This window comes from Tamandua tetradactyla, chromosome 3 (assembly GCF_023851605.1).
Source record: "Tamandua tetradactyla isolate mTamTet1 chromosome 3, mTamTet1.pri, whole genome shotgun sequence".
In the NCBI taxonomy this organism is placed as follows: Eukaryota; Metazoa; Chordata; class Mammalia; order Pilosa; family Myrmecophagidae; genus Tamandua; species Tamandua tetradactyla.
In genome coordinates this window covers 172,420,059-172,447,990 of record NC_135329.1, presented here as the reverse complement: position 1 = coordinate 172,447,990, position 27,932 = coordinate 172,420,059, and the positions used below count along the sequence as shown (strand labels likewise).

Genomic DNA, 27,932 nt, shown 5'->3' with positions numbered 1-27,932 from the left:
ACAGTTTAACCACTGAGTGAAATCATCTCAGGAGGAGACAGATTTTTGTTAGGAGATGGGCATAGATTTAAAATCATAAATGCAATCCCTGCTTGAAGAGACGCCTGGGCTGTGTGGCTGAGATTGCAGAGGACCTGGCGGCCGACGGCAGCAGGGAAAGAATGCGTGCAAAGACATGCAGGCAGGAAAGAACGTGGGATGTTTGGAGACCTGCAGAGGGATAGCCACCGCTGGAGCAGGGGCGGATGTGGCCAGGAAGAAAAATGAAACATGTCATTAAGGAAAATGACCTACTTCACAAGATGAAGTGACCTTGCTAGAAACAAATTAAAGGAATTATATACACCTAGCTGGGATCTAAAAACTTTTGTCTTAGAGACTTGAAAAGCTATATTTCTCTAAGGAAAGTATTTGTTTATCAATATTTGCCTATTTCATATGATCATGTTGTTGGGCTGCTTTGATAATACAAGGAAACATTTATGTTAATAATGTTTCCTTGGCACAACCTAGAAGCATTCAGTCTACTAGTAGAATTCCATGAGCTGTCTTTTCTTTCTCTTTAACCTTCCATATTTATTTGTTCAAACAGCCAGACTGACACCTGCCAGAGGATGTATCAGTACTAGAGAGAAATCAATGGATCCTGGTGGCTGTCTCAGTTCCCTTCAAAGGGTGACCTTTAGGTGTGGCTGCAAAAGCATATTCCCCACCATGACATGGTACGTGTTTTAATCTTCAACTTCGGATTGCAAATTTTAAATAAAGTCTTCCACTAATGTCAACTTAAAGGATATTAAATCATTACAACTGATTTCCTTCCTCTCTACCTGCAGAGTATTTTTCCTTCTTTTTTTTTCTCTTGTACTTGAAAAGAATGGGGAGTGGCTGTACTGCAGTGAAGATTAATTCTTTCAGCTGTGGAGAGTCAAAACACTGCTATACTATTTAAAAAGTAACAGTTCCCAACATCCCTCAGATACAAACCATACATTTATTTCTATGGTCATGTTTTTTTGTGGGGGTTTTTTTTTTGTAATAAAAAGGAAAAATAAAGAATAGTTCTTTAGTTACTGTGGACAAATAGTTCATAAATACCAAAACGAATGCTTACTGAATACAAAATCTCTATATTCATAATACTAAGAGAAAAGGAACCTGTCTCTAACTTAAAATCAAGCCTCATTCCTTCAGTGTAAAGGCAAGGCTAAGATGAGATTTGTACTGTGGCCTTAGTGGACTATTTTGGTATATCTATATCTGTCGTTATTGTCCTAGGAATTAAGAGTTAAGGCCTGTCTTATTGTATTTTACAATTTGGACTCAACTTGTGGCCCAGACATTCCCAGCATTCAGAACCAAAGGAATGAACTGCAATGGCGGAAATATTTTACATCTGTGCAGTCCAATATGATAGCCATTTGTCACATGCTACTGCTGAGCACTAGAAATGTGCTTGGTGCAGCTGAGTTATTAAAGAAATAATTTTACTTAATTATAATTTATTTTAATTTAAGTAAGCATCTGTGGCTAGTGTGGTCCATATTGGGCAGCACGGGCTAAAAGATAGCACCAGCTTTCAGCAATGTAGTAAATTACGTAAAATTATTTTTCACTCTCTCCAGTCTCTCCTGACAGGAAACCTCCACACTTGTAATTAAATAACTAATTATGGACTGCATTTTTAAACATTTGCATCTCCCACAAGAATATCAGTTCCTTGGGTAAAGTGGCTGCTCTGTCAAATCACACCTATATCCCCAGCAGCTAGCACAGGGCCTTGTCCCCAGCAGGGCTACAAAACATTTATTGAATGAAAGGTAAAAAAATGGATGCTGTTGAAAATGCATTCGCCTCGGCCTAGAATTTTCCAGGACTTTTGCCACCTACCCCCAGCAAAATCTCATCTTCCAACTTCTTAGAGCCCCTGGTACTGGCAAAGAACGGTCAAGCCACCCCCAAACTAGCCCATCTTTTTATAACCAATGCACTGCCCCCCACCTTTCACCCAGGTCTTTTTTCGCTAGTCTTCTGGAGAAAAGAAACCGAGGACCAACCATGCTGTACTAGCAAATTCAAGGTCAAATAGTAATAACAGGTATATTTGGAGGGAGGTGTGTATGAGTAGAATATTGATGGGTATATCTGGGGAGAGCGGGAGGCAATGGAATTCTTCTATTCCTACCAACGGAGACTGTAGTGTCTGCCAGCATGGAGAACAAGTCATGTGGGCATGGGCACCCACTTCACATAAAAATGTATTCTAATCAAATTATATTTTCAACCAATGATCAATAACAAACTGGTTTTCTTTTTCTTCCTGATGCATTTTTATATCAGGAAATGGCTTTAGCTTTCAGTCCTTTTTCTCCTGAGTCACTCTCTCCCAATGTTCTAATCTCCGTCTCAAGTTCGGTTATTATTTGTATTTAACCCTACTAGAAACCTCTTTGTTTAAATGTTGAGATAGTTTGCATATGGGACCGTGAATAACAAACCTTTCCTTGCCCCTCTGAAGCCTCCCTCTATGTTTATATATTTGTAAGTTTTTTTTTTTTTTTTTTTTTAAAGAGAGAGGGAGGAAAGGAAGGAAAGACAGAGAAGGAAGGGAGGAAGAAAGGGAAACATTTTTAAACATTTTCTTGTTTTATTATATTTTGTTTGTTTGTTTGTTTTTTACATGGGCTGGGGCCGGGAATCGAACCGGGGTCCTCCGGCACGGCAGGCAAGCACTCTTGCCCGCTGAGCCACCGCGGCCCGCCCTATATTTGTAAGTTTAGGATTTTAATTGTTAATGTGCTTTCCCATTGTTAATGTGCCTTTTTCACACATTATATATAAAGTAGCCATGTAGTTTGTCATATTAAGGATAAGGGCTTCAGGTCCAGACTGCCTGTGTTTTAGTTCTGGCTTTTTTTAGTTGACCTTGTTAGTGGTTAGCTATTACCTAATCTTTCTATCCCTCTATTTCTTTGTGGATAAATCAGAAATATTAATACAACCTACATCACACAGTTTTATTAGAATTAAATGATTTAACAAGTATTAAACACTTGGAACAGTGTCTGGCAGTGAGTGAGCAATTCATAACTGTTAGCCATTGTTTTCGTTGGTGTTCAAGTAAGTGCATTCTGTCTTAAGGGCAATATTAGAGAAGAGAATCAAATTAATCAGTTTTGATCAGATGCATGCTTGGTTCATGTATTAGTGTAAATATTCTGATTTTATCTAAAATGTCCCCTATCTTTCTGGTGTACCCAATCTGTTTTTCAATAATAACTCTTTGAGTTATTAGATAGAGTCATGATAACCTCAAAATGAGAGGATTATCCCAAAGTGTAACTAAGACCAATGGGAAGAGGTGTGACAGTTTGGGGTATAAATGAATTCTAGAAATGAGACCAAACTCTCAAGGCATTTTCATATATTTATAGCACAAGGTACTAGATGAGCTCCTGATAAGTATTTAAAGATTGACAATGATGAAGATAGTGATGATTCACAAAGGGAGGAAGGAATTTAAGGAGAAGAGTTATCTAGATTTTTAAAAATATCATATTAAAAAATTGTGAAATACAGTCACTTGATTGTTAATGATGTCTGAAGCATGGTGGTAAAGGACAAGAAACCTAAAGGTAATTAAAATACCTATTCTCAGTTGTATTATAAATAACAAAAGGCAACAGTGATTAAAGTCTTATTGCACTAATACATTGTTAATATTCTTTTCTAGGTTTATAGTCATACAATTCAATCCAACAAACACATCTTAAGCACCTATTTTATTGTGATAAGAACAAGTTAAATGTGCACATGCACTGCACGAAATGAGAAACATGGCTGGAGGGAGCTGAAGTGGTTATCTGAAAACCCGCAGAGCTTTATAAAATTACCCTGAAGCATCGTCATTCATAACCTGATTGTCAAAAGATGGGCACCAGGAAGAAGAGAAAAATAAAGGCAGGCCTTGGGCCCACTGAGAGGAAAGACCAAATTACCTATCCACCGAACATGGAAGCCTGCCTGAACTCTGTGAAGGCAAAGTACCCTGGTCGGTAAAGATGAGTACAAGAGGGCAGGGAAAATGACATGCCCCAGAGGAAGAAGGAGGGCAAAATGTCAACCCCATCAACTGCAGAAATCGTAGACCTTCCCACCACGGATGTTAAACACAGACTTTGGAGTCGCACAGATCAAGGCTTGCCTTAAGCTCCACTGTTTAGTAGTTATTTTGGACAAATCGCTTAGCTTGTGTGATCCTCAGTTTTCTCGTCTAAAGTTCAGCACTGCACTAAGGCATAGTCCTTTCCTGAAGGAACTCAATCCAGTAGGAAAAAACTATATGGGAGAGAATCATTATAACACAGTGATGAGCACATTATTAAAATTGTATATAAACCGCAGAGATAGCGGTAAAAAGGAAATTATTTGGTTTTGATGAGAATTGAGGGTGGGAGGGAGGCATGGAGAGAAAAGAACTGGAAAAGTTTCCTAGAAAGATAACAGGTAACAACATCATGGATTTTAAGCAATGACAAGGAAGTGGCCAGGTGACTGAGGGAAGGAACATTCCAATTGGCAGAAGCAGTATGTGCAAAGGCAGGGAATCTTGAAACTGCTGATTGTTCCAGAAACAACAAGAATTGTGGGGTGACAGGATTATGAAATGAGAATGTACAGAGTTAAATAAAGGCCCCATCACAAAGGATCTTCTGTCCAGGCCAAAAACTTGGAGTTTTATCCTTTAGCTGTCAGCCAAACTTCAAAACAGTTCTCTCACTCATTAACAGTTCTCTCACTTGGCCTATTAAAACAGGTTTGTTTGCTTTTCTATTCTCCTAAATGAAGTTAGAGCAAAAAGTTTGTATTAGACTTTGTAATGGTTAATTCCATATGTCAACTTGGCTAGGTTATGGTGTCCAGTTGTTTGGTCAAACACTGACTTGCTTGTTAATATGTGAGGGCACTTCCAGATGGGATTTGCATCTATAATTATTTGATAGCATCTGTTATCAACAAAGGAGATTGCCCTCAGCATTGCAGGGAGTCTCCATTTAATCAGTTGGAAGTCTTAAAGTCAGAACCGAGGATTTCAGAGGTCAGAAGAGGAATTCCTACTCATCTTCAGCATTGGCATTTGCTGGAATTTCCACCCAAATTATCCCCTGGGTAATTTGGACTAAGGACTTCAGTAACACCTTTACTTACTGGAGTTTCCAGTTTACAGCCTGCTTTAGAGTTTGGACTTGCCTGCCCCCACAGCTGCATGAGGCAATTCCTTATAATAAATCTGTCTGTCTCTCTCGCTCTCTCTCTCTCTCTGTGTCCTAAATGAAACTTTAGTAGGGAAAAATCACTATACTAGACAATAATAATAGCTAATATAAGTAATAAATAGTTTGACACTCCCAATAACTTTATGGAAGACAGAAGGCTAGACGCAGAAAAATGCTTCCATTAACAAATCCACGGCAACTATACAACATAGACTCAGCATGAACGGCACCTTCTAGAGTTGTACATTATACAATGTGCATGGTAGAAAGTGGCAGCTCTAGCCAATTCAGTGGTCAGATTATTAAACCTTTTGTTGCAAAAAAAAGAAATTGCACTGGTGTAGAAATCAGTGCAGTTTCCTCCAGGAAGATAATTTTAGTTGGTTGGTTCAACTTCAATGAAATTCATAAAGTTTCATGCAATTAATTATCAAGGCCAGCTTTAGTTCAGAGGTCCCTATGAAACCTCTTCCTAAGTATCCTTGACAATGAAGCCAAAGGAAGTGACCTTCTTAGGAGTAGTTATTTAAAGAGCAAGGACAGCAGAGATCACTTCATTCATTGTTCCTTCTTACTATGACAAGAGAAGAGAACAAAATTTTATTTCCTGAGATAAAACAAAAAACCTGTAAGATTGTGGAAGATAACAAAGATTCTGTATAATTGTGACAGTAGCATAGAAAGTGCTTTCTAGAATTTGGTGTTGAAATTCCAATCCTAGAAGTACTTGCCATTTTTACACAGCTTATGCATCTTGATCTTTTCGTGAGAACAAATGAAAATAGTTTTTAGATAACCAAGAACTCACAGGAAGATGCCATTGCACCATTATTAATACAACTATTACTACTACTATATCTATATAAGGTATTACAGAGCTTACAATAAGTGGAGTTAATAACAGAATTTTTTAATATACAAACCTGAGGGCTGTATTATAAAACACATATATACACACACAATACATATATATATATAATTGTTCTTTTCAATGACATTCTTTCTCTCTCAGACTAAAATATATTATAGATACAAGAGAACAGGAAGGAAGTTGCTGACTTTTTTCCTCTCGTTGCAGTTACAATGTGTGAAGACTTTATGGACTGACTCAGACAATACACAGCACACACTGGTAAGAATCTATTGTCTCATTTATTCAGATTTAATATTTGGAAATGGTTACTACTGAAACATACTTTTTCAAATACAGTTTATAAGCCAACTTCATTTTTAACAGCCTTAGATATGAGTTTTTTAGTTGATATTAAACCCACGATAACAAGAGTCTCTTTCCTACAATATGTGTGATAAGTGTAAGATCCATTTGGTAGGAAGTGGTGTGCAACCAGCCATAATTTCACCAACAAATAAACTGCCTGTAGCTCTGGAGTGTCAATATGACTGTCACATCTTTTTTTAAAATGCACTTATCCAAGGAGTCTGGAGGAGTAAACTACTGATTCAATAATGTAGCACCAGAGAATACAAGTAACTCTAAAACAAAACTAACAAAAAAAAGTGAAAAACAATTAAATTCTGGAGAAATGAAAAATTATAGTAAGACCAATATTTCCTACCCAAAGCAATTCGAATTTTTTGCTGAAACCCATGCCATCCTTTTAGGGTATCTAGTATATTTTAAATGAATATGAGAAATACATTTTTAAGAAAAAAAAATCAATTTTCTGAAACTAGATTAGTTAGCAATTGATCAGGATTTTTTTTTTTTTTTTTTGGTGGGGAAAGCAGGAGAGGGAGCCAAAAGTTTGATACTTCTCAGGTAACAGGATTCTCAAACCAATTTTATTCTAGTTATTCCATAATGCCAGCTGATAAGTAGCAGCCCAGAATATTCTAGTTGATTAAAGGATACCTCTGAAGGATTTGCATTACAACCCTTTTTCCCTGGGATGCATTGTAAAGCAACTTGAGAACTTTCCATCCCTCAGTACAATTGACTCAAAAGTCCATTGAGAATAGTATCTTAAATAAATACTCAAAGATTCTGGCTATTTTTAGACTACACAGCTTTGTTCTGGCAGACTTACAAACTGAATCAAGAGGAATGGTGTATTTTCCTTCATTCTGAAATATTCTCTTCTGTTAGAAAGAAATCTTTGTCCTTCTCTATCTCTAAAGGCCCACAACTTCCACTTAATAATAACTTGATAACCCTTTCCACGAACTCTTCTGATAATATTAAAGTCTAAGACTCCATTCTAAGAAATAGTTCTGTGATAGGAAATCTTTTTTTTCCAGAAGTTACCTTTTTTCAAAAGATTAACATGACGATGATGATGATGATAATGATAATGATAAATATTCCTGGCCTTAGTCAAATAGTTTTCTGAATAATTACATATATATATTTTTTATAAGTCTAAACTTATCTTTAGGAATCCAAGAGGATTTTTTTCAAAGTATATATAATTTTATCCTAAAACCATAAATTGTGCCTTACAGGGAAAACTCACTTCTTAATTGTTCTTCCATGGTAAATAGGTATTCACTTACTTTAAATGCTTAAAGGATCAATAATTTATGTGAAGTAGTTAATAATACAAATTGTTTTATAAGAAGTGGGAAATAAGGAGAAAAAAGATTTCCCCTCTGGCCTGTTAGGATGAGTAACATGAATAACATCTCCTATGTGACATATATATTAAGTATAGTGGATCTATTTGAAATAGAAGTGTAAGTAAACTGGAAAATAACCTCTTCTCAAATTGGGGGGAAATTTTGTTATTGACAAGTATGGTCCTTTCATAATGACTTTAAAAGGTATGCTGGTTTGAAAGGATTATATGCCCTAGAAAAGCCATATTTTAATCCTGATCCATTTTGTGGAGGCAGCCATTTCTTTTAATCCCTAATTCAGCACTGTAGGCTAGAAACTTGATTAGGTTATCTCCATGGAGATGTAACTCATCCAGTCATGGGCATTAACCTTTGATTAGAGGGAGATGTGACTCCACCCATTCCAGGTGGATCTTGATAAATTTACTGGAATCCTTTGAAACAGGAAATGTTTTAGAAAAAGCTTGAGAACCAGAATCCACAAGGATCCCACGCAGCCAGAGACCTTTAGAGATGAAGAAGGAAAACACCCCTGGGGAAGCTTCACGAAACAAGAAGCCTGAAGAGAAAGCTAGCAGACATCACCATGTTTGCCATGTGCCTTTCCAGTTGAGGAGAAACTCTAAACATCATCGGCCTTCTTGAACCAAAGTATCTTTCCCTGGATGCCTTCGACTGGACATTTCTATAGGCTTGCTTTAATTGAATATTTTCACAGCCTAGAACTGTAAACTTGCAGTTTATTAAGGGAACTTAATAAATTCCCCTTCTTAAAAGCTATTCGTTTCTGATATATTGCATTCCGGCAGTTAGCAAACTAGGACTAAAGAGTAAAATCTAATTTCATATTCTTAACCCGAATGTCACTTACATAATTTATTTACATGAATGTATTTACATACACATTATTGTACATATGCACATGTATGTGCATGTATGTGTGTATGGTGACAGCATTCAATTTTTCTTGAGCCCTGTGCTCCAGAAAAGTAGCAACTGTAAGAAATAGCATCACCATTTTGTGTTCTGGGAAACATCTTACTGCAAAGAACAACTCTTCTCCATATGATTTAAATAGGGCTCAAGGACGCTTTCCTTGTTTACCCACAGCGAGGTGAGATACAGACCTTCCAATTTCCCTTTGCTTCCTAAATGACTAGCTGAACTGTTTGTACCTACTATCTGAACAAAATATCTGTTACCATGTCTTGACCAAACTTTAGTTAGGCTTGAGACACTTAACAGGTCTTACAGCTCAGTGGGAGCATTCTCCCTATTGCAAGAGTTCCCATCCCCCTTTTCCAATAGTCCACTTTCTCCCCAATACAATAATCCTTTCAACCAAAATCTGTACCTAAGTCCAGATATTTTTATTTGACAATGTATACATACCTAAATATATGTACCATAAATGCATATACATTCAGAGAACTGAGCTCATTTTGCACTGATTTGGGTTAAGAAAAAGGAAATTAGTCAAAGGTGTCCCATCTTCTCCCTTGAGTAACAAGGTCAGGAAAGGAGCTTGTGCCTGTAAAACCTAACAGGATTAAAGAAATGACAATGAAACGTTTTCGTTATCAATGCTTTCTTTCTTCTAATACCATTATAGAAAATAATTAACAAAGATTTATGACACAAAATTCACCTTAGTTAAATCTCACTTGAGACTAAAAGGATTAATATAAAAGAACAAATTTTCTTTGAAGAAACTTTCCCTGAAAGAAAAGTAACACCTTCCAGAACCTCACAAATTAGAACCCAGTCCTCGGGTCTATGATGCATCTATTCATTAGGATCCTGACACTTTTGAATTATTTAGAATCATTATAAAATGCAGCTTTCATCTGGGTAAAGAAAAAAGTGTACCTCCAACAGGACACTAAATTTAGTCCTGTTGGAGATAGAGTAAAGTGGCCCGTGTTTCCATAATCATGTCAACAGCCTGACTTTTATCTCTATTGAAACTCCTGGGCAGCACAGCTGGGATGCAGCCACCCGAGGCTGAAATCTGAACACCATGTAACCAGCCTGCTTATTGCTAAGAACCATTAACATTTTATCTAGCCTTCAAGAATTGTCATATATTATTGGACAAGATGTGCTTGAAATGTTTTAAATTTGCAAATTTTATAATTATTATAGATAGATTAACTACACTTTAAAAAAGAATTTATTCTTTTCTCTAAAGTGAACATGGCTAATTCTATATTGTATACTTCTTTCTGTATCTTTTCAGTTTTAAGTAGCAGAAATATCTCAAAAACGAACTTTAGAACATCCTCCTCTGCAACTACAAGCAGGCAAATGAAGTTTAGGGTTACAGATAAAATGTTGCCACAGATTATTCTTTTAGAAGGTGGATGATTAAATTCACTTGTAATTAACAATGCGAATCATGACTAGATTTAATATAACAAAAAAATTAGCTATGATGCTAATGAGAGGTGACTAAGTGAACAAGACAGAAATTTTAGAACTCCTCTGATCACGCTGAGGAGGGCTAGCACATCTTTATTTTCATTTGTTTTCTTTTCATCATTATTTGCAGATTGTCTTGGCAACTGCAGTCAAGCATCAAGATAGAAGGCAGGGTTTTGGAATTTATGAAAGGTTAAAGCTATTTACTCTCAGCTCAACTGGTACTTCCTCTAGAGGAAAACTTTCCTGGCCTCTCAGACTAGGTCAAATCACAATGAGTGGCAAATTTAATACTTATTATGTGATTGTTAAATTACTGTAGTCCACCTTCCACCTCCCATTCCCACTTGACAAAGATCAACTCCATGAGATTAGGGGCTATGTTTTTAGTCACCATCTCATTCCCAGGCACAAAACCTGGCACAGGATAGGGCCTAACAAATGTTTGTAGAATGACTGAATTTGGTGTCACACACACAAAATATACTGCTTGCTAATTGATGGATTAGAGGCCACTTTTTTGGTTTGCAGCTTTCTACTTATAAATGTAGAAGCGGAAATCAATTAAGTCAACTTCTTGAGGTGGGAAGAGAAGAGTCTCTATTCTGCATCCATAGCCAAACAAAGAGCAAGTCGGCAAAAAAATGTGACTAAGAATACTTTTTCAAATATCTAGTCCATGTATAAATAAATTAACCTTAATTTATAAAACCCCAGGAATAGATGCTATGTTTTTCAAATACATTTCTAAATGTATATGCTCTACTTCATAACACTTAATAATAGTTTCTTTTGTAAATAAAAGTAAGGGCACTGATATATGAGATTCAAGTGGTTTTTCTATAACTGATCCATCCATTCTCTAACCTTCTAACTATTTTCTTCCTGGTGATCAATGACCTGCATTGTAAGGTAGTTGGCTAATATTATAGGTGAGTCTAGGGCTTTCTTAAGTTAAGTGAGACTAAACTGGTGCCACCAGACCCAGACCCTAATTTTGGCATCATCACTATTATGGCCTTCCCATTTGCATTCCTCAGCATGACAAATGCCATAACTGCTTACCAAAATTTAAATTTATTTTTAAACACTAAATGTATAAATGTTTTGGGTCTGGAAGTAGAACTGTGGCTATCAAAGAGTTGGGTGGGAGGATGGAATATGAAAGGGAGATTGACCTTTGTAAAGTTCTTGCATGGCTTTTAACCTTCCTCTAATATCGTCAAGAAGTAGAGGATGTCAATGTCTGGACTAAAAGCTAATGCACAGCGAAGCAGTCTAAGACAAACAAGAAGGGGCTGGCTGGGTTTTCAGGGTGTGTCCATGGTCTGGCCCTCTGCTTTGTTTTGGTTTTGTTTGTTTGTTTTCATGAGCTTAATGTTTTCTGTCCAGGAACTCAGATTAGGTCCTGGGGAGCAGATTCATCCTAGGCAAGCTCATGGGAGACCGACAGATAAAACAGAAAGTTAACTGATTTATTTAGAAAGAGAATGTGAGGGTCAGGCAGATGGGGACTAGATAAGTCACTTAATCAGCCCATTCTGTTTCCACTAGACAGGTAAACTTGGGAAACCAACTTGAGAATCGAGAGATGCTTCATGAACATAGTGTCAGAAAAGGGGAACTGTTGATCTCAAGCTACAGTCTGTTGACGTACCTTTCTGCATTGTTGGAATATACTGCCAATGTAATTGGAATACTCCCTGTAGTTGAACAGAACACTCATTCCCTTGGATTAAATAAGATAACAAATATAAAGCATTTAGTAAAATACTTGATCCATAGAAATCATTCAGTACGAATTATTATTATAGATATTCTGACACTCTATCAATATGGGCCAACAGCATGAGCTGTGGAATTAGATACTTGTTCCATCACCCAGCATCTATATAACAACAGGAAGGTTATGTAGCCACTGAACCTCAGTTCCCCTATCTGAAAAATGGGTGTAATAACAATAACTTTAAAGACTTATCCTTAAAATTAAGATGTATGAAAATCACCTAACTGCTCATAGTAAGTGGTGAACAGCTATTTTTAATAATAAAAATAACACTTACATATGTAGTACTTTTCATATGACAGACACTGCTCTACATATATTAACTCATTTAGTCCTCACTATAACCCTGTGAGATGGGTATAGATGAAGAGCCTGTTCTGGTAGATTATACACACCAATAGCTGCTTTTCTTCTCTGAGGAGATTTATATTTGGCTTCACTCCACTGAAGTCTTGACCATTTGCCTTGCTTTGGCCAGTCAAATGGGAGTGAAAGTGACACATGACAGTTTTGAGCAGATGCTTTAAAAGCCAATTTGTGCTTCCTTGCCTCTGGGGTTGTAGAAATTCATATTGAGATTGACCCCCATTAGCCTGGGTTCCTGCATGGCTATGACTAAGCAAAGGCCCTTGCTGAGCCATGATGGGCAAGCAAAATATAAGCCGTAGTTTTAAACTACTGAGATTATCAGGTTTTTGTTACTACAACACAACCACAGAGATGTGACCTGCCTATTGATTAGGTTGTTTCCATGGAGATGAGACCTCACCCATTTAGGTGGGTCTTAATCTGCTTACTGCAGTCTTTTAAGAGAGGGACATTTTGGAGAGAACATAGACATCTGGAGATGCAGACAGAAACACCCCCAGGGAGATGCTAAACTAAGAAATGAAAACCAGAGTTTGCCCCGGAGAAGTTAAGAAAGGACCCACAGAGGCTTAGAAAGAGAAAGCCACTGGAATCAGAAGCTGAAAGCAACAAACCCAGAGCAAGGGCCACCAGATGCCAGCCACATGCCTTCCCATCTGACACAGTGTTCCAGATGTTGGCTCTCTTTCCTCCAAGAAGGTTTCCTCTTGTTGGTGCCTTAATTTGGACATTTTCATGGCCTTAGGGTTGTAACTTGTGACCTAATAAATCCCCCTTGTAAAAGCCAATCCATAACTGGTATATTGCATTCTGGCAACAACAAACTGAAATGATGCTGCTTTATATTTCATGATAACTGATATTATTATCAAATAAGAATGATTCATTTTTAAAATGTGTCAGAGTATGGGAGTCTGTTTCTAAACTTCATAAATAGCTATTTTGTTCTGAATGAGTGGGCTCAGGAGGAAACCTAGATTTTCACAATAGCCAGCAGCAGCCAAACAAACCAACAGAGAAGTTCTCGTTGGACAACACAGATGGTGCTGGACATGTTCCTTCTTTATATACTCTCAGAATCACAGTTATGATGGCTGCCAGAAGAGCCTGTTTGATCCCCTGAATATCTCATAGAATTATTTAAAATATCTATGGTCACTCAGTTGAGGGGTGACCCCATTCTTGACCTCACTCAGTCCTTCAGAAATGGATCTTCTTACCTCATACTCTTTTTTTCCATTAGCCCATCATCTTTTTCCCTTGTTTTCCTATCTTTCAACAATGAGCAGAGACTTCAAATGTGTCTGAAGGCTCTACTAGCTAGTCTTTTGCTATATTGATATCCATGTCATTTCCATTATGCAGCAAGATGCTCTAGAGCTACGAGGGCCTGAAATTTGGGGAGTTAATGAGGGAATCTTTCTGGGGTTAGAAACATAAGTATCCAAGAAAGAAAAGTAAGAATTTTCAGCTCCTGACTTCCCCAAGATAAAAACAGAAGGAGCAAAAGCCCTAAGCAGTGATAAAAATGCAAAGAGTTAGGTGGAGAAAGATTACACATATCTACTGAATGTAAATCTATTAAAGAGACACATTTTAACTGTACATACAGGAATGCATTAAAGCATAAACTGGAACTATATTTAGGGTAAATCTGGAAATCTATCTGGGGTAAGTATAAATGCATATCATTCAGTAGGGGTGCCCATTAAGGAAGTGATAGTTTCATTCATTTATTCAGTGCACTCAACTAGTAATCAATGAAATTCATGAGCAAATAAGAAATCTTTTGCTTCTTTTTAAACTCGAGTGATCACCTACTTCATATCTTTTCCTTTATAGTAAAACATTTACTAATTATACTTCTCAAATATTATTTGCAATGTACTTCTATTTGACACTTCTCTAGCCTACTAAAATTTGTTTTTTTCTTCAAACTTTTAGAAATACAGGGACAATAGAATTGTTCCTTAAAATAGTTAAATGGCCAAGCTAAAAATATATATATTGGGAAAGCTTATTAAAAAGCTTCTCTAAGGGTTCATTCTATTTATAGTTTTATGGATGTCATCTCCTTACAATGAGGTTATTTTTGTACTTAAAGAGCCAAATAATCTGGATTGAATCCAAGACTTGAACTCCTCTTCACAACAGATAGTGACTTTTTTGCAAGTGATATAATGTAAATTGACCTCTATCCCAAGAGAAAATCTTCAGAATTTTCATGAGTAAAACACTTTCAAAATGAATAACAATTTACCACAATAGGTTGTCTACGCAAATGAAGTTGTAATAGCCTTCCTGGATAGCCTTAAAGAACCGGAAAATTCTCACTGTGTAATTTTAATATTACCTTAATAACCAAAAACACCAAGAACAACAACAACAAAAAAACCCACCCTCATTCCTGAAGGACAACTTGAAGAAAAGACAGATGGAAGGAACTGTTAATGTGAGAAGGTGGAATGGGATGGAGTTATCTTGGTTCAATGATTATACTGAGAAGGTGCTTAGGATTGAGTCACTGAGACGTGCATCATCATATCATCCCAAGAGAACATGATGGCTATTTAAGGAGTTCAATTTTGTGCTCAGCAGTCAGAAAAGAAGAGAAGGAGAGGAAATGACAGTTATAGTTGGATATTGACATATGGCAGAAGTGTGGGGAAATGCAGAGATCTGTTATGCAAGTCTCCATTCTGGACCCATGGATGTTGGTAGAAAATAAATTAAAGGAAAACACTGTATGGGAGTCTTCAGGAAAGTCTTAATTTCAGCCTTCTTGCTGGACTCTACGTCTTGATCTCTGATTTGGAAAATTCAGACCCTGTAATTGAAATTCATATTCTACTCATCTTTCACTCTGCAAATTTTTCTCTGGCTCCCTTGTCATTAATATAAGACCAATGTAATAGTGAACTGTAGAAAACAGAAGTTAAAGAACTCATTTTTAGTCTCAGCTCAATTTGGCTCTAAAGCCAATGTCCCTTTCCACCTATCTATGCTGTCAAACTGCCATTTCCCCAGAGGGCACATTTTTCATTTTTTCCATCTCCTTCCCTATTTATTGGAAATTATGCTGGAATTAAATATTTTTTGATATACGAATCCACATATTTAAGCAATATTCACCAATTCCAATCCCCTCCCCATAGACAGTGGGGAATATCTGTCTAAATCATGTATGAGGTAACCTTTTTGGTAAGCAATACAGAAGATAATAGGTGTTCCTACCATAGCATACTAATTTACCAGTTATGTTTTACCCACATAGTTATTACTAATAGAACCTGTTGTTTGTGATGTAAATTCACTTGAGTAAATGTGCAAAATAAGCTCTGAAAATCAATAGGAAGATGGAGAAGCAAGCAGGAACTAAGACATCCAGATCTAAAAAGCAAATAAAAGAAGAGTCTTATTAAGAAGGATCTGTGGGTGAGCCATGGTGGCTCAGCAGGCAGAGTTCTTGCCTGCCATGCCGGAGATCCAGGTTCGATTCCCATGCCAAAAAAAAAAAAAAAAAAATTTAAAAAAAAGAAGGATCTGTTCAGAGCAGCACTGAAATTAACAGACTGTCTTCAGCTAAAAATTTGAATTCCAAGGAGGGAGTGGCTACTTGACTTTGCTTCTCAGGTTCTTGCAGAAAGGGCTTCATATTAACAGGTCCACTAAACCCAACAGGAAAAAAAGAAAAAGTTTTGAGAAGTTTGGGAGTATCTACTACTCCTGTTTAAGTTCCCAGTAAGTTAAGCTACTAACACATTATACTAAGCTATAATAAGAGAGGATCCATTCTGTTTAAAGAGATGTGCCTTGGAAGAATTTGTACAGCATTTGCATTTGCTTGACCACATCTAGCATCAGCATCTGTGACTATATGAAAACAAACAAATCTGAGACAACAGTAAATGAGCTTAGTTCAGAAGGTAACAAATGACAAAAACCTGTTCCTCCAAGGGTCATCCTTATCTGGCAAAATAAAACAAAAAGTAACAGCTAGCACATGGAGTGTCCAGTTTTGTGCACTGTGACTTTTTAGAGCTTTTGTCTCTATCATGTCATTTAGTTCTCACAAAACCCCTGACATAGGTATTATTATCACCCTTTGGGAGATTAAATAACTTGGCCAACATCTCACAGCAATCAAGCAATCTGCACACAGAACATGTATAGTAGTGGACAGTCTGAGAACAGTCTGCCATCTTTCCCTGTGACCCACAAATAAACTCTGTACTCAGGACTAGCTGTGTTAGCCTGATGCCTAGGACAGGATGGTAAATGTGGACTGACTCCCTTCTTGGGAGCGCCTTGAAGTAATATACATCCTCTTGCGTAGAGTAGCCTACTAGCACACCGTTTCTCCCTTTGCCCAAGCATATGTAAACATTCACTGGAGACTGGTTAAAGTAGGTACTTTATGGCATCTAGTGCATCCCTGCTGGTTTATCTCTGCTCTTGGTGGGGAGAGAGCAGGATTTCTTCCACTATGACAGAAGCACAAGCTGTGCCAGACCATCTCCCTGCATGGGCCATGTTGAGATGCTCCAGTTATAGGGAACCAATGCTCACTACTGAAGGTGACCTTGTTTTATCTCTTCCCTAAGTGAGTAAATGTTCCATTCAATGCCTGTGTGACTCTTACTTTTGTTTTGACCCCAATACCTGCAAACTTTGAGTGGGTATGGACCCTAGGACTGCTGTTCCTGATGGCAGGCATTATTACAGCTCTGCTATCTTCCATGCAGTGAGATTCTTCCCCTGGAGGTGGTAATGGGCATTTTCCTTCTTCTGATCAAGAGTTTGATGCAACCAGCAGGGTGCTGACAGCATGCATTCTTATCCCTGCACTAGGCTAAGAGGATCAAATGGGACGCAGCCATTCTAGATTTAATTTTATAGGAGGCAGGACAGGATCACGATTAGAACTGTGGGCATGGCTTAGAATCTCAGCTCTATCATTTGCTAGCTGTGTTACTCCAGGTTAAGAAAGTTTACCTCTCCAAGCTTCAGTTTCCTCACCCATGAGATAGGGAGAGTAATGTCAGGCTCAGCTTGTAAGGGTGCAAGGAGTGAGGAATGTTTATAAAATCCTTAGCTGCATTTGTCTTAAGTGGTAAAAAAATTAATGGCATTATTAGTTAGGTTTCTTTCCCCTTGTAGACTAGGTTTTGAGACCCAAGTGATTTTATTTTGATATTTGAATTCTTAGCTCCTTTTTTAGTGATTGGTACGTTAAGAAGCCTGCATAAATGTCTACTGAACACAAAGCGTTTGCATCAGGGTTCTCGCTGCCATGTTGCTTATTATTGTTATAAGTTTGTCTTTATACTAACTCTATGTCTCTTCCTTCTTCCTTAAACAAATGATGGCCATCTTTCCCACTAGACTGTTTACTACATGAGGTCAGGATCTGTGTCTCTTTTGTTCTCTATGTGTTCTCAATGCCTAGCACAGAGGCTAGTACATAATAGGGGCTTAATAGGTATCTGTGAACTCACTTTTTAATAAAAATATGTGGTATGTTTTACAGTTTGCCAGCATGCTTACATATATGTGTGCACATCTCTGCAGCAACAGTTAAAGACACAGGCTCTGGAGCCAGACTGCCAGATTCAAACTCCACCTCCACCATTTAACAGCTGAGTGACCCTGGGTAATATACATAGGCCTTCAATGTCTCAATATTCTCTCCTCTAAAATGAGAATCATAATTGTATTGGATTATTGCAAGTATGAAATTGCTAATTCATGTAACTTGGAAAACTGTGCCTGTCACGTAATAAATGTTCTTTAAATCTAACCATTATGAGTTTTGTTTGTGGCTGTTTTTGTCCCATGACATTGCAAGGTAAATAATTCAACTGTGTAACTCATTTCTCCTTTCACATAAGAAAATATAAAGTGGCATCTGTCCTTCACAATTCCAAAACTAATTTGCAACAGAGGACAAATCAAATACAAGAAACTTTCACAACCATTTGGAAAGATAAATGCATTTATAGGGACCGTTCTTAAGAAAAAATAATCCTAAATGGCCAGATATTTTATAGTTTAAATCTCTTCCAAGTCACTTGTAACGGATCCTTATCCAGCAATATTTGGTATTACTCTTTCCACAAACAAGACCAACCATTTTAGCTTGAACAGAAGCATTCATGTCAGTAGAAATACACGTGCACAAACACGAGGCAATGGAATTAGAACTCACACTATGCTTTCCTTTGCCTTTTATCAAAGCAAAAAAGTTGTCCACCCCAATGTGCATCTCCCACTCTCTCAGAGCTGAACCAGGTAATCAGGCCACAGATTACTTAAAAAGCCAAAACAATACATGTAAGCACTGATACTTATTTACCCATTGCAGAGGTGAGGAGAAAAATAAAGGTAAGTGGGGCCAGCTGAATATTTCTTGTACCTTCAATACTGTAATATTCCAAGCAAAACTCTCAGTTGCTTTATTGAGTTTTCTTCCTTTTAAGCCTTCTTTTGCCCCCAAATTATGAAGTTCTTCATGGAATTCCATCCCTTTGAAAAAGAACATTTAAGAACTCTTAGTACAAATTTCAGAATATGGGCATTTGTTACTATGCCCAGTAACAAAATACTACCAGTAAAAATATAATTTCCCGTTCCCATTCTTGTCTCATAATTTCTAAATCTCTAAACTGTCTCCCTCCCATTCTGTTCATCCTTACCAAGTGGCTATTCTGAAGGACAAGCTAACAATAACCAGTGGATTAGGCTAAATTGCATTGTAAACAGCCAGGATCTACAGATAAGAACATATGGCATTAAGTAGCAGAGTTTTATAACAGGTTACATCCATTTTGTTCATCCTCTTCCTGGTTTTTGCATGAAAAGGTGTGGAGTGTGAGTGGCAATCACATGTAATGGGTATACATCTTACTTGTCCTTGTGAACCAACCACATGGCTTGATGGCAGGTTTGGGAGCCCACGTAGACAACAATTGGAAATTAGTAAATATTGATTAAAATTTAAAAGATTTTTTAAAAAGATTCCCAGAAACCCTCTACTGTTTCAGATTTGAGAATGGCCTTATAGTACTTTTACCTCTACCATTCATTCATGTTTGGATACTAAAAAAAATCATCCAATATTGGTTTCTTAGCTTTGTCTCAACACTTCAGGAATGGGAAACACATGCTCTTCTGGATAGCTCGTACCCAATTTGGAAAGCTAGAACTGATGTCGAGACAAAATATCTCTCCCCCAGAATTCTACTCCTTGACACTAGCTTATCAACAAGGTCTAATCTCTTTCCATAGTGCAGCCCTTTAAATATTTGCAGAAAGATATCAGATAAAACCCCCTTGAGTCTTTTCTTCTCCAGATTAATCATTCCCCATTCTAGTACGTTCTGGTTTGCTAATGTCCCCTATATAAGAAGGGCATCCAGGCAGGATCACAGCATTGCACAGCTGCCTGTTGTTGAGCCGTGCTGGGGCCTGTATCCAGGAGTGAACATTTTACTCAGAGTGGGCTTGAGGTAGGAATTCACAATCACCCTCCTTGTTCTAGTTGGTATACTTTTATTAATGTAGACTAAAACTTCATTAACGTTTCCGGGGTTAACAGTACACAGTGTTTCACACAGAAGGGCCGCCTAGCACAAGGTCAAGAACATGACTTTGGAGCCTGAGCTTACATTCTGGCTCTACTGTAAGTTGAGCAAGTTACTGAAACTCTCGGAGTTTCCTCGTTGGTGAAATAGCAGTAACAAAAGTATTTACTTCAAAGGATTATGATGAAGATTAAATGAGTCAATAAATATAAAGCTCATGTAATGCCCTTGAAGCAGTGCCCGGCACATAGCAGCATCAGGTAGTATTAGGTTTATTGTTGTTCTTCCTGTCAACTGAAACATCTATGCCTGCTCGTCAGTCGGTGAAAAGCACCATTTAAAAAATCTACTATGGCTCCAAAGGTCAGCTTCCCCACATGTTGGTGTGGGATCTTGGGTAACACACTCAGCCTCACAAAATTTCAGAAGCCTTACTGTGAAGTGGAAATAATAATAACTATCTTGTAGAGTTACAATGAGGGAGATACTAAGTGAGGTAACGTATATACTTAGTACATCATATGCACGTGTATCAGGCCATGGTCAGTGTGTCATCTTCCTCAACAAAATCATTGTGTGTGCAAACAAAGGTGCACATGGATCCAAAGGACTAAAAGTACAGGGGGGTGGATTAAGGTGAACATAAATAACAGAGGTGTGCCCTCACAGATATGTGACCCATCGCATGCTTAAAGAAAGAACCAATCTAAAACAGGATAAAGCTAGAGGGCTAATAGGATTATAGTTCAAACTGTAAAAATAAAGTGGGTCTTAACGGGCAATGTGGAGCCATAGCTTCCACATCACTAGTAAAGCCCCAGACTACATAAGTAGATTCAGAAACCTCACTACTCTAGGTATCTTCAGAACCCACCCTGCTTCCCACATACTATCACCTCAATTTCTTCCATATTAAACAAAGACTTTAGGATAACTTTATACGTAGGTAAACTATGGCATATAATATTTGAATTTTAAGAGAAAGAACAGAAACTTTAAAAAAATCTGCCAAAAAGCATCATCAGGATTTCTAAACAAAATAGAAAAAAAAAATTACCTGCTTTCTGACACTGTACAATCTTTTCATGGACCGTGTCTGCCATGTCTATGAGAAACCGGCTCTCTTGAATCATCTGTCACAAGATAAATATCAAAAAGGTGGTCGTAAGAAATCCTTAAAATGGTTCACTGGAATGATGAGCCATACAGAGAGGCCCCCATGATTCTGCCAGTAATGGGAGACCATAGCCTCAACTACAAGAGATGCTCCAACCTTCATCCATTCTAACACTGTGGCTAGGGCCACCTTCCTTATGATTGCTCTAGTTATAAAACATGCCTGGCACACAGTGGTTGCCAAATAACTGTTGAATAAAAGAATCTCACCCTTTAAGTTCAGATCATATCACCTCTTCCCTGAAACCTCCAAATCCCCACCCTCTAGCCCCCAAATTTACTACAACATTAAGGCAAATGGTACTAATGATAGCAATGAGAAACAGAATAGGGAGTCATTTACTTATGCACTAAAGGACTACTAATCACATCAGTGGAGTCAGCATGTTGGATTTGGGTGGCCCAAAGATGGTGAAGTGCTGGTTCTCTCACTGGCAAGAATGTGGAGTGAGTGAGAGGTCAGAGCTAGGAATTTGGCAGAGCTTGTACGCAGCAACACTGAACGGTTGTCCCTACTGTCCATTTGGGTAGAAAGCAAACATGTCCAATATACTGAATGAAGAAGGGGAAATAAGACAACTCTTCTGCTAATGGAGAGAAGAAGAACATTTAAGTGAAAAAGTAAGGAAGGTGATAATACGTAAAGAAGCTGTGATCAGAAAGACCAGAGGATAGGATTTCCTTTGGGAATGCAAGAAGTGAGTAGAGAAAGGAAACCAATAGGTAAACTAGCAATACCTGAATTTCCAGTCACTCTTCTGCTTTCAATAAATATTGTCCCATTTCATCTGGCTATTGCATGTTTATTTGTATCAATGTTATGAAGGACAAAATTGATTCAAGGCAGAATCCAAAATGGGCATAAATGATCTTCAGTAAAACATTTTCCTGCTATCACAATCAACAGAAGCTATTGAACAGATTACAATCTTGTATAAGCACTTCTTGACATAAAGTCATTTATGGCTACAAACATTCAAATGGAAAAGGACATTAAGTCACAGATTTTCAGTGTTACTCCATAAGAATAAAATCATATATTCATTCATCGTACAAATATCTGTTGAGCAGCCACTATGCAAGCATGGTACAAGGGATATGACGTATTGATGAACAAAATCGGACATGCCTCTATCTCCATGGAGATCATGGCTTAGCAGGGAAGTATATTCAAATGAATGAATGAAATATGATAATAATCAATTCCGCCAAGCAAAATTCTATTACTCATATTCTTTGCCTGAAATGATATTTTAAAAGTGATTTATTTAGAGGGCTAAACTGACTATCAAAACCATAAAATGGATACCAATGTAGGTTTAGACTGGGCCAAACTTTTTAACTGTATTAACGATTTCAACTCCCAAGAGGAAGTAGAATGCCTGTGAATAACAATTTGTCAAATGGACATCAGTAGCCTGAATTACTGCAGCTGCCAAATGAACAAATTTAATATGAGGTCAGTTTTATTTAGTATTTTCTAAATTTTGCATCTATACTTGAAATATCAATTGAATTTTTATATTTCATATTCATATTATTTTCAAAAGTTATCAGATGTTTCAATTAATCAAGTAGCAAACAAGTATTTTCATGAAATTCAGCAAGGAACACATTCTCAGAGAAAAGACACATTCTGTGATTTTACCTTGAGCAAAATAGGTAAAATATTATACATTTTTGGAAACATTAAAATAAAAGATTAAAAAGAACCTTAGATGCCACTATTACCTCCTTCTTCATTTTGTAAAAAAGGAAACAAAAACTTTGACAGTTTAATTTCTTGCCCAAAGAAATAGAACTAATTAGTGATTGAGCTCTAAGTAGAATCTCAATTCCCTGTCATCTCACAACTTCCGCGCAAAAAGCCTCCTCTGATTCTGTCTGGCTTAGCCAAGCCCCATGAGAGCCCACATGCCTGCACAATCTTTTGGGCCTGAAATGCAGTATTCTGAACTATATGCCCAGCCCCATGGTACAAACATGAGGGCATGACCATCATCATCCATTTTAATTAGATTCAAATCTGATAAGAAAAATTCAAAAACAGAGGGGACAACAAATTGAACAGGCTGAGCCCCCGATCTTGGGGTTCAACCCTACAAAACTTATTCCTGCAAAGGAGAAGCTAAGACTACTTAAAATTATGCCTAAGAGTCACCCCCGGAGAACCTCTTTTGTTGCTCAGCTGTGGCCTCTCTCTCTCTAAGTCAACTTAGCAGGTGAACGCATGGCCTCCCCACTGCACACCGCCCCCCAACGTGGGACCTGACTCCCAGGGGTGTAAAATCTTCCTTACAACATAGGACAGAATTCCCGGGATGAGCCAGGACCTGGCATCATGGGATTGAGAAAGCCTTCATGACCAAAAGAGGGAAGAGAGAAATGAGACAAAATAAAGTTTCAGTGGCTGAGAGATTTCAAACAGAGTCAAGAGTTTATTCTGGAGGTTATTCTTATACATTATATAGATATCCTTTTTTACTTTACGGTCTATTGGAGTGGCTGTAGGGAAGCACCTGACACTGTAGAGCAGTGTAGCAGTAGCCTTGAATCTTGAAGGTATCACTCACTATATTGCTTTTACAATGTGTCTGTGTGATTGTAAAAACCTTGTGTCTGATGTTCCTTTTATCCAGGGCATGGACAGATGAGTAAAAAAAAATAAGGATAAAACCTAAATAAAAGGGTAAAAAAATTGGATAGATTGAAATACTAGTGATCAATGAGAGGGAGGAGTAAGGGGTATGAGATATATGAGTCTTCTTCTTATTTCTTTTTCTGGAGTGATGCAATTGTTCTAAAAATGATGAATACACAACTATGTGATACTATTGTGAGCCACTGATTGTATACCATGTATTGACCATGTGTGTGCAGATTTCTCAATAAAAATAATTTTTAAATTTTTAAAAAAGGAATTTGATTGATAATTTAATAATATCTTGATTGATATTTTATACTCATCTCTCTTGGTTTTGCTCTCACAGGAGAACACATACTATTTGCTAGTAAAAAACCATTTATTGATTGATTTGTGGCAGTTTTCTTCGTAGTATTTTACTGTCACCTCAGTGTTGAGTACAAGAGGAATACACTCCCTGCATCCAAAACTGGCATAGCCTCTCTGTAACAACCTGAGAAGGAAGTATCTTCTTCATCGAGGCTAACTCTTTTACCTGGACTTTCAGTCCCAACTCTCTCTGCCTCCTGCAGTAACCCAGTCCTAATGACTCCTTCCTTCTTTCATCTATAATTTCTACCTCTCTCCTGGCTTCTTCCCTTCTGCCTGTATTTCCTACTTTAAAGTAAGCAAAGAAAAACAATAGCAGAATATTCTATTGACCTTTGAGTGGTTGTCCTCTCTCTCTTTCCTTAATAAATTACCTTGTGCTCCCTGCTTTAACTCTGTGTGGGACTCCACAAAGTTTAGCCTTGGCCTCATCGTCAGCCACTCCTTGGTCCATCCTCGGCCCTCGTTCTCCCCAACCCAACAGTTCCTGGTGCTGATCCCTTCCCTTTTTGGCTCCCCTTACACTGCCTGGTCCTGACCCTGTTCTTTCTCTCCTTTGTCCTTTCTGTGTTGTCCTCACTGCCTCATTTTCATTCATTCATTTATTTTTATTTATTATACATGTATTTCCCGTCACTATAATACTATAATCTCTCTTTTCAGTAATCTCATCCATTCTCGAGATATTAAATATTGAACCCATGCAGATCATTTCAAAGCCTATGCTTTCAAGCCCAGCCTTACTCCAAAATTCCAGATGCATACTTTCAATGATCTATACCACGGTAGCTTCTAAGGAGGAGAGGTGGATGCACCCAGGGAGGGTACAACACAACCCACTGGTGTGTGAGAAGATACATTGAGAGGTTCTATTCACATTTATTTTATTTTGTAAAATTAGGAAAGTAAGCTTTACAGATTGAACCTGCATCACCACTATCCCCACCATCCCCACCATCCCCAAACCCCTCACTAAATCAAGATCATGTGTAACTGATCCGGTAAATGAGGTTTCATAAGGAAAGAAGGGAATTCCACATTGGAGAAGAGCTGATAGCAGCACTCTTATCAGCTGCTTCCAGAATATTCCAAGTTACTTACGCCTGTAATGTAAGTACCGTTTATATTAACTTGTACTAAACCTTCTAAACAAATCTTTCCCAATATGGACTCCTGAAAAGACAATGAAGATGACAACGCAAGCACAAGCAAACAAAATAACAGCAGAGCAGACACTCCTCTTTCTCCTAACATGGCTTGTTCCTCAGACACATTGAGAAGTGAAATAATGACAGTCTAATCAGATATGACATATTCAATCACACAGGAAGAGCACAAGTATTTTTATTATTCATAAATGAATAAAATATCTTAAAATCCCATGCTAATTTATATTTTACTTATGTTTTAAATGTATATATTGGTATGTTAATGTGTGTGTGTGTATATATATTTAGTTTATGAGTGAATAAATTCTCAAAATATTTTTACTGAAGGGTTGCAAAGTCTTTGACCCTTCAGGTCTACTCCTTACTATGTTCTCTGTTGGGGAGTATGGTCTTTATGGCCCTCTCACTTACAGTGAGGATCAGCTAAAGGGCAGGGGGAGAGAAGGTTTAGAGTAGTTATTCGATTGACAGGTCCCTGCCTGCCAAGCTGTAGTAGCTTCCTCTAGGCAAGGCCACAGCTCCTGTCAGGTGATGCCTCTCTGACAGCTACAGATATCACTGAGTGACAGTAATGGCTCCTTCCTCTTGCCCCTTTGGCTCTAGGGGTGTTGACAACTCTTCAATGTTGCTAATCCTGGGCTGTTCCCTATTCCTTATTGGTTCTCTAACTCTTGGTCATACTTTTGCAAATGTGCGTCCCTCCTTTCACTCTTAAGTGACCCTTAAGTTCACCATCTGCTAAAGACTCAGTCAAATCACTGGGGATACCTATACTACTAGATACCTGATGCCCACAGCCTCAGTCTCACCCAGACACCCAGGCCCAAGTCTCCAAAGTCCTCTTTGCCTCCAGCCGATCCTGAAGGTGAGCCTCCGTGTTCTGTTAAGTCTTCCCCATGCTGCTTTTTCAGGGTCTCTCTCTTTTATTTTTTACTACCTTCCTCACTGCAACCCTCTTAGTTCAAGTCCTTATTCTCACTCTGCTGGCCATCTCCATCTTTCGAATTCTAACTATCATTCTAGAAGCAACTCAACTATCACTTTTTTTTTTACATGGGCAGGCACCGGGAAACAAACCTGGGTCTCCAGCATGGCAGGTGAGAACTCTGCCACTGAGCCACGGTTGCCTGCCCTCAACTATCACTTTTAATAATATTTTCTGTCCCATCTCATCCTTCCTGCCTCCCCACCACACTCTGCCCCTGGTCCCCACCCCTCCACATACATATGCATTAAGAAAAAAAAAACAACACAAGAAGTATATTGTACCTTTTACAACTTCTCACAAAACTTCCTCTGAGGCATTTAAAGGTGAATTTGATTCCCTATTCTGCCACTAGTAGCTTCTGGTTCTTTCTGCCCCACCCCATTCTAAATATTATTTTCAGAATCATCTTCCAAAAGCACAGAGCTAGTTACTTTCCAGCTTTGTCATTTTCTCCTTTGCTTATTGAATGAAGCAAAATTTTTCTAACTTGTGCCCACTTGCCTCAAAATCCTTTGTCCCCTACTGCTTCCCCTCCTTGCTAGGTCCCATTTAACCTAAATGAGTTATGCTGCCCTAAATATACCCTGCTTTCCCTCCTACAAATTTCTTTCAACCAGCCATTTCCCTGGTCAAAATCCTACAAGGGCTCAAGACTCACTTCAGTGCCTCTTCTTCCATGTTTCTTAATTTCCCCTCCCCTCCCCCTTTCATCCCTCAAATTCTAGAACACTCTGTATTTTAGTCTACTTATAGAATTTCTCATTTTCTATCTTAAATTATAACGGTTTGATTATTTATATTATCTCCCACTCCCTCATTTCTCCAGTAAATTGTAATTTTTGTAGAGCAGGGACTCTATCTTATTCACCATTCTATCCCCAGATTCATCTATCCATGTACATAGTGACCTTTTTCCTATTTTATTTTGGTACTTCTTATTTCTTCTACCTATTTATTGTGCACACATGTGTGCACAATAAAATATTATATTTGTTACTGATCCTTTTTCAAAGGACCAGTCTTTTTGGACTTGAATATCTGTTTCAAGGATTGTATTTTTTGTTTGTTTCCTGGGCGTCTCCATTTTTCTCTATTTACATGCCCTTAATCCACACACCCCCCCCTTCAAATTAAGTACTGAAAAATAAACATAAAGATTCTAACAGGGTTACCTTTGTTGAAAATATAATTCTCACATATAAATGTTAACACTTTGTTATTTGAGTTAAAAAAAAAAATGAGAGCCAAAATATACAACAAACCGACAATTGGAACCCTCTTTTTAAGCCCCCATAACTCCATAGAAGTTTCTGTTTTGCCTCTTGTCTAATAAATCACTTTATAAAAAAATAGTCAAGTTAGATTTACCCTTCAAAACAGAAGCTACTCTTTCAAGTTCTCCACAGGATAAGCTGATATCTTTTAGTAATAATTACTCAAAATTTTGTCGTCATGTTGTCTCAGAATTTAAAAACATTGCTTATAGATATTTTCTCAAAACTAAATGATCTTCTCTATGATAATAACTTCTTATTGTATTTAAAAGAATCTGTTCGACCTATTTTCCACAGTTA

The 27,932-nt window shown here is 37.7% G+C and overlaps 1 protein-coding gene and 1 long non-coding RNA gene across 4 annotated transcripts in view; one reads left to right on the top strand and one right to left on the bottom strand.

Moving 5' to 3' along the window:
* The window catches only part of PLCL1 (phospholipase C like 1 (inactive)), a 382,309-nt gene that overhangs the window by 21,413 nt on the left and 332,964 nt on the right, over positions 1-27,932 (bottom strand). The window contains exons 4-6 of one of the 3 annotated variants that reach the window (XM_077154582.1): positions 21,070-21,145; positions 18,845-18,954; positions 2,770-9,393 (exon numbers count right to left, since the gene is read on the bottom strand). In XM_077154582.1, the coding sequence (XP_077010697.1) occupies positions 9,277-9,393; positions 18,845-18,954; positions 21,070-21,145 (303 nt within the window). In that variant the 3' untranslated portion in view covers positions 2,770-9,276. Of the gene's footprint in view, positions 1-2,769; positions 9,394-18,784; positions 18,955-21,069; positions 21,146-27,932 lie in introns of those variants that run through there. The other 2 variants (XM_077154580.1, XM_077154581.1) reach the window with 2 other exon arrangements.
* LOC143677928 (uncharacterized) lies at positions 5,871-18,196 on the top strand. The gene is made up of 3 exons (XR_013172979.1): positions 5,871-6,143; positions 6,355-6,408; positions 17,960-18,196. It is a non-coding gene; the product is annotated as an uncharacterized LOC143677928 (long non-coding RNA).